Source organism: Trachemys scripta, chromosome 13 (assembly GCF_013100865.1).
Source record: "Trachemys scripta elegans isolate TJP31775 chromosome 13, CAS_Tse_1.0, whole genome shotgun sequence".
NCBI classification, from domain to species: Eukaryota; Metazoa; Chordata; order Testudines; family Emydidae; genus Trachemys; species Trachemys scripta.
This window is the reverse complement of record NC_048310.1, coordinates 36,519,621-36,531,849: the sequence shown is the minus strand read 5'-3', so window position 1 is coordinate 36,531,849 and position 12,229 is coordinate 36,519,621. Positions and strand designations below refer to the sequence as shown.

At 50.3% G+C, this 12,229-nt stretch overlaps 1 protein-coding gene across 1 annotated transcript; it reads right to left on the bottom strand.

The window, feature by feature from the left end:
* Window positions 1–373: 373 nt before the first annotated feature.
* LOC117886719 (metallothionein) lies at window positions 374–11,853 on the bottom strand. The gene is made up of 3 exons (XM_034788750.1): window positions 11,613–11,853; window positions 10,716–10,781; window positions 374–586 (listed from the first exon to the last, which is right to left on the bottom strand). Exons 1-3 carry the CDS (start codon window positions 11,641–11,643, stop codon window positions 492–494), a joined length of 192 nt encoding a protein of 63 aa, XP_034644641.1. The 5' UTR covers window positions 11,644–11,853; the 3' UTR covers window positions 374–491.
* Window positions 11,854–12,229: the final 376 nt, after the last annotated feature.

The window sequence follows — 12,229 nt, the reverse complement described above, 5'->3', positions numbered from 1 at the left end:
GATGAGTAGAATTTTTGTGAGGCTGGTGTAAGTTGTATGGGCCTGATAGTCTGCAGTTCCCTTTGAGGTCACAAATTGCAGGTGCTTCTGCTCCATCTGAAGAGGGGAGGGAAATTGGCCCAAAATAAAGAAATAGATAAATAAAATCACACGACACTTCCCAACGTAAGAGTGACAGCGCTTGACCGAAGATGAGGCCTTACGTGAGCAGACACTATGTCATGCATGCTTGAGTCTCAAGGCTCTCATTAATGCCCATGACAGATGGGCAGCTATAACCCTAAGCAGAATAATCCCTAACCCTAACCCTGTACAGTTATTAGTTCTGCAAACTGAAATCAGTGACTAATGTCTGAATAAACCAGGCATTCTATTTCTCAAGGAAAGCCTTTATTTTCATTCCCCACACTCATAGTTGTACAACAATCACCACTGTAGGAACAACACTCTGTTGCATACAAATATTCCCAAGAGCACAGAAGAGGTCCATTTCAGTGACAGCAGCTGCATTTATTGGATGCTGGCTCTTTGCAGACACAGCCCTTGGCACAATTATTGCATCCAGGTGGGCAACAGGAGCAGCAGCCTAAACAAAATAAAAATAAGAGAGAGCTTATTGACAGCAACAAAGATGTTGCATTCTCTAGAATCTCAGGAAATGCAACATATGAAAGATGTCTTGATTGTGGTGGTGTCCCCCCCCCCTTGTGATCTGTATCTAGGAAAGAATACTGTACATGGCATATTTCTCCCTGTTCTATACTAAAAGATTAACCTATTTAGCATTTAAAAGAACATCTTAATATAGGTTCCAAGGGCCTTTGAGAATCAAGTCCTATAAAGGTCTAATTCTGCTCTCGGCCATTCCTTTGCAAGGACCCAATTCAATAAGCACATGCTTAAGTGCTGGGCTGTCTGGGGTCCTATAACCAGAGTATCTATTGACTTCAGAATAGTTTCTCTGCTTTTAAACTGGAGTAACAGAGCAGAATGTGGCCCTGAAACTTTGGGCTATCCCACACCACACTGGAAACAACCTGATTACATCTCACTGGGTCCCCAGTGCTTCAGCAATACCATTTCCAACGAAATTACAGCTTATGTGTCATGAAAGTGTCAAAATACTTCAAAAAAAATCTACTCACTTTTTGTGCAAGATCCACATCTACAATTTTTGCATTTGCAACTGCCAGGACAGCCACATGAGCCGCCTTGGGGGATAAAAAGAAAGGAGAGCTCGTCAACATTGTTCAACTAGAACAGGGGTCAGACACCAAAAGGAGAATTTTATCAACAATCATGTTCAGGTTATACAAAGTTCCAAAGCTCCATCCTAACCAGTGGCTCAATTTTCATTGTTTTTTCCTGTTACCTGGATCTTTCCAAAAAAGAAAATAAAAAAAAAAAAGTTACCTGAAGAATCTTCTCACTCTGAGAAAAAAAAAGGTATTTTAAAACATACTCGGCCCACTTACTGGACATTTAAATATAGCCCACCTTGCTAAGGTAAGACCAGGTGACATTTAAGTCTGGGAGTTTGGTTTCCACGATCTATTTTATGGCCCAGAGGGAAAAGCCAGAGTCACGCCAAGATCTAGAGATTCTTCCCCCTGCCCATGTTGATTGCATGCAATGCCGGGGGCTGTTTCCCAGTGAGGGGAAAGCAGAGGCCCTCCCCAGTGCTTAATTTGTAATGCAAGAGGTGCAGTAGCTCAAGCAATTTTTTTGCATCCATAACTGATGCCAAGACCACAGGTGCCAGGGCTAGGAACTGCCCAGCCTGAACGCCCCCTGGCAGCCCGGGAGCAGGGAGGAGTCACTCACCGGAAGCACAAGGACAGCCCTGGGGATCCATCGCTAGCTTGGCTCCTTCAGTAGCTGCTCAGTCAGTGGGAGACTCGGGGATCAGAGGAGAGTTTGGTTCAGGAGCTGCTGCTGCCTCTTATTTATCCCGGCGGAGGGGTGAGGGCGAGCGCAAAACCTCCGCGAGCCCTGCACACGGTCCTCGAAACACCAAAGGGGGACGCTGTCTGCAAACTCCTCCACCGAGTGCATTGCACGGTGCTGTATCCGCACAGACCGACCAGGGCGCTGTGTGCAAACCCCCCAAGTGCATTGCACGGTGCTGGGTGCAAACCCTCCTCCCCCACCCAGTGCATTGCACGATCCTATGTCCGCACAGACCGACCAGGGCGCTGTGTGCAATCTCCCCGTGCATTGCACGGTGCTGTGTGCAAACCCCCCCCCAGTGCATTGCACTGCACGGTGCTGTGTCCGCACAGACCTAGCAGGGCGCTTTGTGCACCCCCCCGTGCATTGCACTGTCCCGCACCTCTCTCCCGGGGCACGCGGACCCCCCCGCACCGCCCCTCCTTTCAGGCTTAGCCCGTCCCACCCAGGGCACGGAAGCAGGAGCCTCCCCCCTGACCTGTCCCGTGGCGGAAGCTGCGGCCTCAGCCCCCGCAGCGGGTCTGTGGGTCCGTGCGCAAAGCCGGGGCTCGGCCGCCCAGCGTGACTCAGGCGCTCCCGGGCCCGTGCGGCGCTGGACTCCCCCGGCCGGGGAGCGGGGACACGACCCTTCCCCACGTCCCCCGGGGCTAGCCGGGCACCGCGCCCCCTGGGCACTAGGAACCCGCCTGGCGACCCCTGCTGGTTCCTTGGCCTCCCTCTGGGAGCTGCACCGTCTCCTGCCATCAGTGTCACTGCTGCAGAATCTGCCCCCCCCCGCACTGCAGTGACCCCCACGCACCCCCCGCCTCGTGCTGAGAGCGGGGCTTCTCCTCTCCCTGGGGCGGGTGCTGCCAGCGGGATAGCGGCCTCCTCTGTGAAACCCTAGAGCAGCGACCTGCCCTAGCCTAGCTGCCTAGGACGGGGGGAGAGCAGTCCCTTAAAAGCAGGGTTGGCCTCATCTTTTCACAGTTAGGGCCTTGATTCCCTTAAGATACATGAAGTTGATTATGCTCATGGCAGTCGGTGCTGGGATTGTAATAGGACTCACCGGAAGGCCACCCCAGGAAAATGGCTGAAACCCCACTGTACCACACCCCTCTCCCCCGCAGACTGAGGGCTAACAGGAGGAACTTCCCTGGCTGGAAGTTGAAGCGAGACACAATCAGACTGGAAATAAGGCACGTGTTTGTAACAGCGCAGGTTAACCCCCCTTGGAACAATTCGTGGATTCACCATCACCAACAGCTTTTTAATATCAAGATTGGATTTTTTGGGGTGAAATAGGCTCTGGTTCAAAGGGAATTATTTTGGGGCAGTTCTAGGGCCTGTTACACACACTAGGTCAATCACAGGGGTCCCTGCAGGCCTTGGAGGTGACAAGTCATTCTGAACATGGATATCAGCTGTCAACTGCAGCTCCATCTGCTGCTTCCTCCTCCCCTTGCCTACTTTCAGGCTCTCCTCCCCCCCCACCGCAGGCAGCATGAAGGGTCTCAGCCTAGGTGAGACTAAGGCCTGCTCTCCCTGACCCACCACCCCATCTTCAGTTTTCCCTGTTCGTTCTCAGGGGACGCCACTAACAGGTCTGTTGCTGGGGCAAGAAGAACCTGCAGGGGAAGGCAAAGAAAACCCTAGAGCATGGGAGAACCACTGAGGAAATTCCTTTACCCCAGTGGTACAGCAGGTTGGGTGCAGGCAGGGAGACTGCCAGAAGTTGTTCAGGAGGGGTGGAATGGGGAAACTATCCCTCTGCTCTGGGAAGTGAGGGGATGATCGAGCCTGGCACTGCCATTAGAAAGATGCTTGATTGTGACAGGTCTCTGTGGCAGATGAGTGGGAATCTGTTACAGCTAGGCACGCCAATGTGGACACCTCATACCGTGCAGGGAAACTCACCAGATGCAGTAGCTTCAAGCAGGACCTGGTCACATGCAGAAATATCAACTCCGTTTTAGCAAAGCCCTTTAGAAACAAAGAAGATCTGGCTTCTGTTACATCCATGCAACCCCACTGCATCCCCCAGTGTTTGTACAGCAGAAGCGGTTGGATGCAGATGATCAGACAGACTTCAGTGAGATCACCTGGGTATAGATGAGGCCAGACTGTAACCTTGTGTTTACTGCCCACATAGTGATTACAATTAAAGGCATGCATTTAAGGCACTCTGAAGAGGCCTAGTGCTGGATAAGGGTAAAGAAATATTGCACCATAGCAACAACAAATCCTTTATCAAAACAGCCAAGTCTCAGGGGGTTTCCTCCAGCTCTATTCCCCTAAGTGAGCTGGGTCACCGTTCAGAGCAACTGCACCCATATTCCTCCTCTGTCCCTTCTCAAGGGCACCTACCCTAGGCTCCCAGCTCCTCAGCTCTCACCTCTTGGGTGGAGGCCCATCTCGCACTCTCTCCTGAGTTAGATTTTTCTAGGCTGTACAGTTCCCTGTCTACCCTATGATAGGCTCAGCAAGCCAGGCTGCCTAGTGTCTGCATTTTGCAGCCTCCAAAGATGATGAGCAGCCCTAATTTATAGCAGTTATATGTTACCATGCAGCTCTAAGCTAAGAGATTAGTTTTTATGTACTACAAGGAAACCATAAAAGTTCCTATACACACGCTAACAACTTGCTACAAGCTCCCGGAGCATAGGAAACCTACCTCCTGGGTGGAGCAGGACCTGGCCTAGTGGTTGTGGCAGCAGTTCAGAGCAATGGCAAGTGTAGATCCAGGTACTGAGCCCATAGTAAAGCCAGAGTCAGAGCCAGGAAGACAGTGTCTACACTGACACATCCAGGAGTAAAGCACTAGAACAGGGCAAGTACAGCTATAGATATGATATACAATGAGCCATCTCTATACTGCTGCCACTGCTGGGCTTAAGTAGCAGGCTGCCAGCTCCCCTACCCAGTCGGGAAGCACAACCATTTGTAAAAGGCTCATTGGGCCCAACTGAGGTTGCCTAGCAACTAGGCTGGGCAGTGGCTGTGCACCGCACACTTACCAGAAGTCATCCATCAGTCTGATGGGGCCGCAGTAGACCAAAGCCCTGCTAGGAAGGATTGGGGCTCCCTTTGACAGAAGATCCTGCTGTTGGCCGGACAAGAAAGAAGGCCCTGAAAAGGTGGATAAGGTATTCTCTTTTATTGGACCAACTTCTGTCAGTGAGAGAGAGAAGCTTTCAAGCTTACACAGAGCTCTTCTTCAGGTCTGGGAAACAAACTCAAAGTGTCACTGTTCAATACAAGGTTTGAACAGATGGTTTAGCACAAGCAGTTAACATATTTCAAGGCACTATTCAATAGGTGTTTACTTATGCTAACCAATCTATTCAAATCTTGTATTCAACAGTGACACTTCGAGTTCCTTTCCCAGACCTGAAGAAGAGCTCTGTGTAAGCTCAAAAGCTTGTGTATCTCACTGACAGAAGTTGGTCCAATAAAAGATAATACCTCACCCACCTTGTCTCTCTAATATCCTGGGACCAACAGGGCTACAATACTGAATGCAAAAAAGGCCCTGAGTCAGTTTTAAGTCAGGCTTTTCATCCAAAAGTCCTTTCTTTCTCTATTTGTCTCTGGAAAATCCAGTTTGAACTACTATATTTGAGTGTCTCCACTGGGGACACCTCTCTGGAGGTGTTACACCCTCAGTGAATTTGTCTAATTGTCCCCCATTCTTAGTTCCTGCAGGAGCTGTGGTCACCCTCCCCCATGGAATTACATCCAGTCCCTGGCTCACAATGATACATAAACATAACAGAGTAAGATCTCCCAAAGAGGTCAATTTCCTCTCACAAGCCTTACAACAGCTGAGTCCCAGTGAGAACAGCACTAAGCTTCAGAAAAGGTAGCCACAAAGCTTCTAAAATCCACAGACATTGGGGAAAAATGATCTCCTTGGGAGCCATCCCAGTTAATGGATTTTCTGGATTCAAATGAGCATCTTGTATTACCTGGAAATAAATTGCTCCAGCCAATTACACCCTTTGTCAGCGTTCTGACAGATGAACAGGGAACCAGACCTTTACGCTTGTATTACTGAGTCCCTCGTGATTAGGGTTACCACCTGGCAGGGCCAGTATTTGACTGGTCTGGACAGTTTTTTATGGCATTGCCAGGCAGAAAAATAATTTAATCTGCTGGATTTTTTTTACATGGGTCTAAAAATTTGCATTATTATCACAATACTCTGGGATACCCAATGTTAAAAGTTTCTGTGTCCCGCTAACGATGTGGTAGTGCTCCCACTTCTGCAGTTTAAGAAAATGATGTCATCAATCTTATCTATATGTGTTAGCTCTCTAGATAGGATAAGTGGCTGTTGAAAGGGAAGGGAGATTGCGGAGTGGCCTTGTGGTTGGGGTTGCATGGTTGGCCGGGATGATGAAGGAAAAGCCACGACCGACAGATCAAATATAAAACATTTTCAAAAAGTGCCCGGATAGTGGGTGTTGCCATTTTGGGGCACCAATCCTGCAACACCTCGGGCTAATTTTCCAGGGCACTGAGCATCCCCTGCTCCCACCGACTGATATTCAGCCCGAACATTCCCCTTCTTAATTTCCTCCTATTGCCCTCTGGATGCTCCCTGTTTACTGTGCTCAATAATCCCTTTCCTTCCTAGGGGTTTACACCCTTCAGATATTAGCAGCATTTCCTCATGCCCACCCACCCCACTTTAGCCACCCCTTAGCCCAGTTCTATGTATTGAACCACATTTCCAGTCAGTCCTCAGAAACCAGACCCCCTCCAGCCTCCTGATCATTTTTGTTCCTCTTCTCAGAGCTCCCTCCAATTCTTTCTTATCTTTCCAGTAACGAGAGGCTCTGGCCTGAACACAATATTCCACATGCCGTTGCCTTAATGCTGTGAGGTAGGAAGCTATCATCTCCATGTCCAGTGACAGGTATCCCAGTATTGCATTCGTGCCTTACTGCATTGCCAGCTTATATCTAGCATACTCACCCGGAGGGAGCCCCTGGGAGGCTGTAATCTTGAAAGAGCCCGAGGGCTGATAATGGGCAGCATGTTAGCCAGAAGCTAGCCTTTGAGAAGAAGGATGGTGCAGTGGTTAAGGGTGCCACTTGGGAGATCTAGGTTTAGTTTTCTGCTCTGCCACAGATATCCTTAGGCTTGGTCTAAACTGTAAGGCATCTTGCGTCAACCTAACTGTCAGTGTCCACACTACAACGTTGTTCCTGCTGATATCAGTCGCCCACTACACTGACCTAATAACTCCCCCTCCACGAGAGGCATAGTGCTTAGGTCGATGTAGTTAGGGTGACACAGTGTCTGTGTTGACACTGTGTTACGTACATTGCCTGTTAGCTGTCAGCCCTGCGCAGGGCTCACAGCTGGAGCCTGGCCACCCCAGGGCTGACAGCCTGACCCACACATCCCTGGGTAGGGGGGCTCCCGTGTCCCACAATGCCCCACACAGTTAAGTGGGTGGAAGTGCTCCTGGGGAGGACATGTACCACCAGCGGGGGTCGGGAGCATAGTGTGGACATGAACCACTGCAGTAATTACAGTGGTGGCTGTACATCCACCTAACTTAGGTTGACTTAATTTTTTTAGTGTAGACAGGTTCTTAGTCACTTAGTCTCTCTGGGTCTCAGTTTCCCATCTGTACAGGGGGGATAATAGCACAGCCCCCCCCCCCCCAGGGATGTTGTGAGGATAAATAGACTAGAAATGCTAGAGAGTTGAGTGTTAGACCTCACTTTGCTTGGCCAGCCAGGCTATGGAATTGCCGAGCAGCAAGAATTAGGACATGGATTCTGGTCAGGTGCAATGGGAGGACGTATTAAAATCTAGCAGTTTAGATGGGAGTGCGAAAGCGACAATAAACAATGTGACTCCCCAGGGGACTCCTAGTGCCCCGGAAGGGACAAGGAGGCCCCGGCTTCCCTCCACATGTGGAGTCCAAAATGACACAGGCCTTCTTTGCTGCTGCGTCACGGCTCAAACTCTCTTTATCTTAGTGCTTTTATGGCCCCCATTACTGGAGCACCTGAGCATTGCACACTCTTTAGCTGGCCATTTTCTAGAGTGGTAGATTTTAATCCTTCCTCCCAGGGCACTCTCGTCACTAGATTTTTTAGTTCCCCAGTTTGCCATCCTGAAATCTCATATCCTTGTTCTGCCCTGCTCCCTCCTCCAATTCCTTGCAGTTGCACATGGTCACTCGTTCTCAGCTAGCTCCCCTCTCGTTCTCGTAGTCATTTCTCCCACCTGTTGGTAAAAAAACAGCCCCAGGAATGGCTTTTCCTCTGGCTAGGGTACTACTTTCCATCTCATTCTCTTTTAGAAGAGTCCCACTGCAGACAAACGGGTACCCGTGCCACCCCCCGGGAGGCTGCAAGCTCCAGACAAGCACCCAGGAAGCCAACAAGCCCTGATACGACGATCGAAGGGCCAGTGAGCCCCTGCTCTTTCCCAAACAGTTAAAAGTTTGCAGTCTCTAACGAGCCCCTGGTTTTTAATTAGTGAGACTGTAGCTAACTCAGCTATTTTCCCTTAATCTTTGTATGTCCATGTCTACTATTGTGGCTGGTTGTATTTCTATTGTTGCATTCTGGGCAGTTTGCCCACAGGGCCCCATGTGAATAGAGTGCCTACAGGACATACATACAGAGCAACGCCTACAGCAACCTACTCTGGGACACCCTGGCCTAGTGCATCGAGCTGGAAAACTAGTCAGATCAGTTACCCCTGCAGAGTTGGGGATTCTATCTAGACTGTAAAGCAAGGGTTCTCAAGGTGGGGGGGGGGGTCCAAGACCCCTCCAGGTTTTGAGCCAGCCCTGTCACTAGCTGGTTATAAATGCATTTGGAAGTAGCAGTGTAAACAGGCCCCAAGTTGATGTAAGATATGTGTTAAGAAAGGGGTGGGTAAACTATGGCCTGCGGGCCAGATCTGGTCTTTGGATGCAGTCTGCAGGATTGCCACCCCCATGGCACCGCAGGTCCCGCGTCGCTCCCAGAAGTGACCAGCCCTATGTCCCGCAGCCCCTGGGGAAGGAGGAGGGCGGCAGAGGGCTCCCTGTGCTGCTCTCACCTGCCGAGCACAGCCCCCCGCAGCACCCATTGGCCGGGAACAGGCGAGGGCAGAGCCCTCTATCCCCCACTCCTCTGCCACCCCCTGCTGTGCGCCACTGCCACTCCAGGTAAGTGGTGCTGGGCAAGAGCCTGCACCCCAAACCCCTCCTGTACCCCAACCTTGAGTCCCCCCCATACCCCCTGCCCTGAGCACCCTCATACACCCTGCCCCCCCCATGCCCCAACCCCCTGCCCTGAGCCCCCTCCCACACCCAACCCTACATTCATGGCCCCACATGCAATTTCCCCACCCAGATGTGGCTCTCAGGCCAAAAAGTTTGCCCACCCCTGTGTTAAGAAATCAGGATGAAGGTATGTTCCGGGAGCTTAGACTCCACTCCTCCCATACTTAAACTCTCAGCCTTGGACTCGCTTCTGAATTTGGCACAATGGATTGAGGGTCAGCGTTGTGCAGAACTAGGCCCGGTGTACTAGAAACAGGGATTCCTAGGCTGCTTCCCCTTGCTACCAAGAGGCAAAAATAACTCAGCCAACACTACAGAAATATTGGGTTTGAAAACGTTTTTCCTTTTGCCTGGAGCTCTGCCTGGCAAAAGCCAAGCCAGTGCAGGAAGCTTTAGTCTCCAGGCTCTTGTTAATGCTCCCACGAGATGTGCTGCTAACACCCTGTGCAAGAACTAAACTCTGAACAGCTGGAAATCACTGAATTGAATGAACATGCAGAATAAATCAAGCATTACATTTGTCAAATCATGGCCTTTATTTTCATTCAACATCTCTGAGAAAGGTACAAAATAGTCTCGGCTATATTACAAACAAAATTAGTTTCCCCTTTCATACAGAATATTTACAGAACAGAATCCAGCCACTTTAGGGGCAGCAGCTGCATTTCTTGGATGCTGGATCTTTGCAGACACAGCCCTTGGCACAGTTATTGCAGCCAGCGGGGCAACACGAGCAACAGCCTGAAAAAATAAAAATCAAGACAAAAATTATTGGAGATGCCAGACAAAAAAAAAACCAAACAGCCCTCCCCCCTAAGAATCTTAGGAAGGAGCAAAACCATGCTGTGAACTGGACCTTATGAAATAGTAAAACATCTCAGTTGTTCTGTTAATACATAGTTCTCACAAAGACTTCACATAAAAGTCAAGATTGGATGATCCTGGGTCATTTCCCACCTTAATATAGGTCAGAATCCCTTATCAGACTCAGTTTTGTTAAGAACACTCTGAGTGCATGACAAAGAAACTACTGGTTGGCATAGGAAAGAATAGACGTTTTTACAAATTATACTTATGGAAAGGACACCGATTCCACCTTTCAGGCCCACACTTTGAAAGCAAGTATGCAGTTTAACAGATGCCCTGCTCCTGCAAAGCACCTGCTTATCTTAAAGCATATGCTTAAATCCATCCCCATTCAGCAAAGCCCTTGCAGCCTGATCCAAGATCCCACTGAAATGAAAGGCAAGACTCACGTTCCCTTTGATGGGTTTTGCAGCAGGCCCATAAAGCACAGCCCTAACTCCCACAGATGAGAAGTTGAGCACACACTTCATTGTTTTGCTAAAATCAGGGCCAGAAATTCTAGCTTCTCTATTCCAGCTTCCATGGAAGCCAGTGACACAACCCTCATTCATCTCAGTCTAAGCAAGGCAGGCAACTCCTTTGTGGACAAAGCATTTTTAAAGGGGGGGAAAATACTCACTCTTTTGGCAAGAGGTGCAGCTGCAGTTTTTGCATTTGCAGGAGCCAGCACAGGTACACGAGCCACCTTGTGGGGAGAGAGAGAGAGAGAGAAAGGAGGGAAATGAGCATCACAGCTGGACTAAAAACAAGAGGACAATCAGCAGGCAAGGGGAGAATTGTATCAGCAGCATGAAAACATGCAACAGCAACAGGGCAAGTCAATAGACAGACCATGGGCCAAATTTGGATCCCCAGGCATTTAACAGACCATAAATCTTTTTATTAATTTATTGTTATCATTATTGTATTCTTTTCTCTTGAGTCTGGACCTTGACTATACCTTGACCAAAAAATTTGGACCGTGACAAAAAATAATTGATTACCCCCCATCAACAGGTTTCATCTCAGTCAATCGCTTCCCATTGCTCTGCTAAGGATAAATTACCTCCAGGTTATCCCTTGGTTTGATTTTTTTCTGTTACCCGGATCTTACAAAATTCACTGCAGAATCTTTTTCCCACTCCACGAAAATATATTTGAAAGTTGCCTAAAAACTGATGCCCACCGCGGGAAAAGGATATTTACAAGCCAGCCCAGGGTGCTAAGGTAAACACAAGTGACATTGAAACCAGGGAGCTTGGCTTGCAGGATCAAGTCACTGTGATTTCACAAAACCAACAAGGAGTCCGGTGGCACCTTAAAGGCTAACCGATTTCTTTGGGCATAAGCTTTCCTGGGTAAAAACCTCACTTCTTCAGAGTTCACAGCAGCCCCGAGGGGAAAGCCAGAGTCGCCCCCGGGTGCACAGATCTCCCCCCTGCCCCTGCTGGTTCCAGGCAAGGCGGGTGACTGGGTCCCAGCGAGGGGAAAGCCCAGCCCTGCCTCGGGGTCTCTGCAGCGGGGAGGCGTCACTCACCGGTAGCACAAGGACAGTCCTGGGGATCCATCGCTCACTGGGTTGCGGCGGCAGCTGCTCAGTCACGGGAAGGCTCAGGAGAGAGGTGAGGTTTGGAGCGGGGCTGTCGCTGCCTCCTATTTATCCCGGCGGAGGCGTGAGAGCGAGCGCAAAACCCCCGCCCCCGCCTGCCCTGCACACGGGCCCCGAAACGGTAAACAACGCTGGGCGCTGCCGGCGGGTCCTATCACCGCACAGACCCCGCGCCGCGTGCAAAACCGCCCGGGTGCATTGTGCAATGCTTCGGGGGTGCCCCCGCGCCGCGTGCAAAGCCCGCCCGGGTGCATTGTGCAATGCTTCGGGGGTGCTAGCCCCGCACACACCAGGGAGCCGTGTGCAAACTGCAAACATCACACACATACACTGCATTGCCTGGTGCTATCCCCGCACAGACCCTGCGCCGCGTGCAAAGCCCGTCTGAGTGCATTGAGCAGTGCTGGGGGTGCTAGCCCCGCACACACCAGGGCGCCCTGTGCAAACTGCAAATATCACACACACACACACACTGCATCGCCTGGTGTATCCCCGCACAGACCCCACTTTCTTGAAATCCTGGGCAGAGTCTAAAGGCCCCTCCC

Excerpts from the sequence above, each read along its gene's own strand:
- LOC117886719 (XM_034788750.1), bottom strand. The coding sequence starts at position 11,643 with ATGGATCCCCAGGACTGTCCTTGTGCTACCG. Across the intron at positions 10,782-11,612 it reads GGACTGTCCTTGTGCTACCG|GTGGCTCGTGTACCTGTGCT; the intron begins GTGAGTGACGCC and ends TCTCCCCACAAG. Across the intron at positions 587-10,715 it reads CTGCACCTCTTGCCAAAAGA|GCTGCTGCTCCTGTTGCCCA; the intron begins GTGAGTATTTTC and ends TATTTTGTTTAG.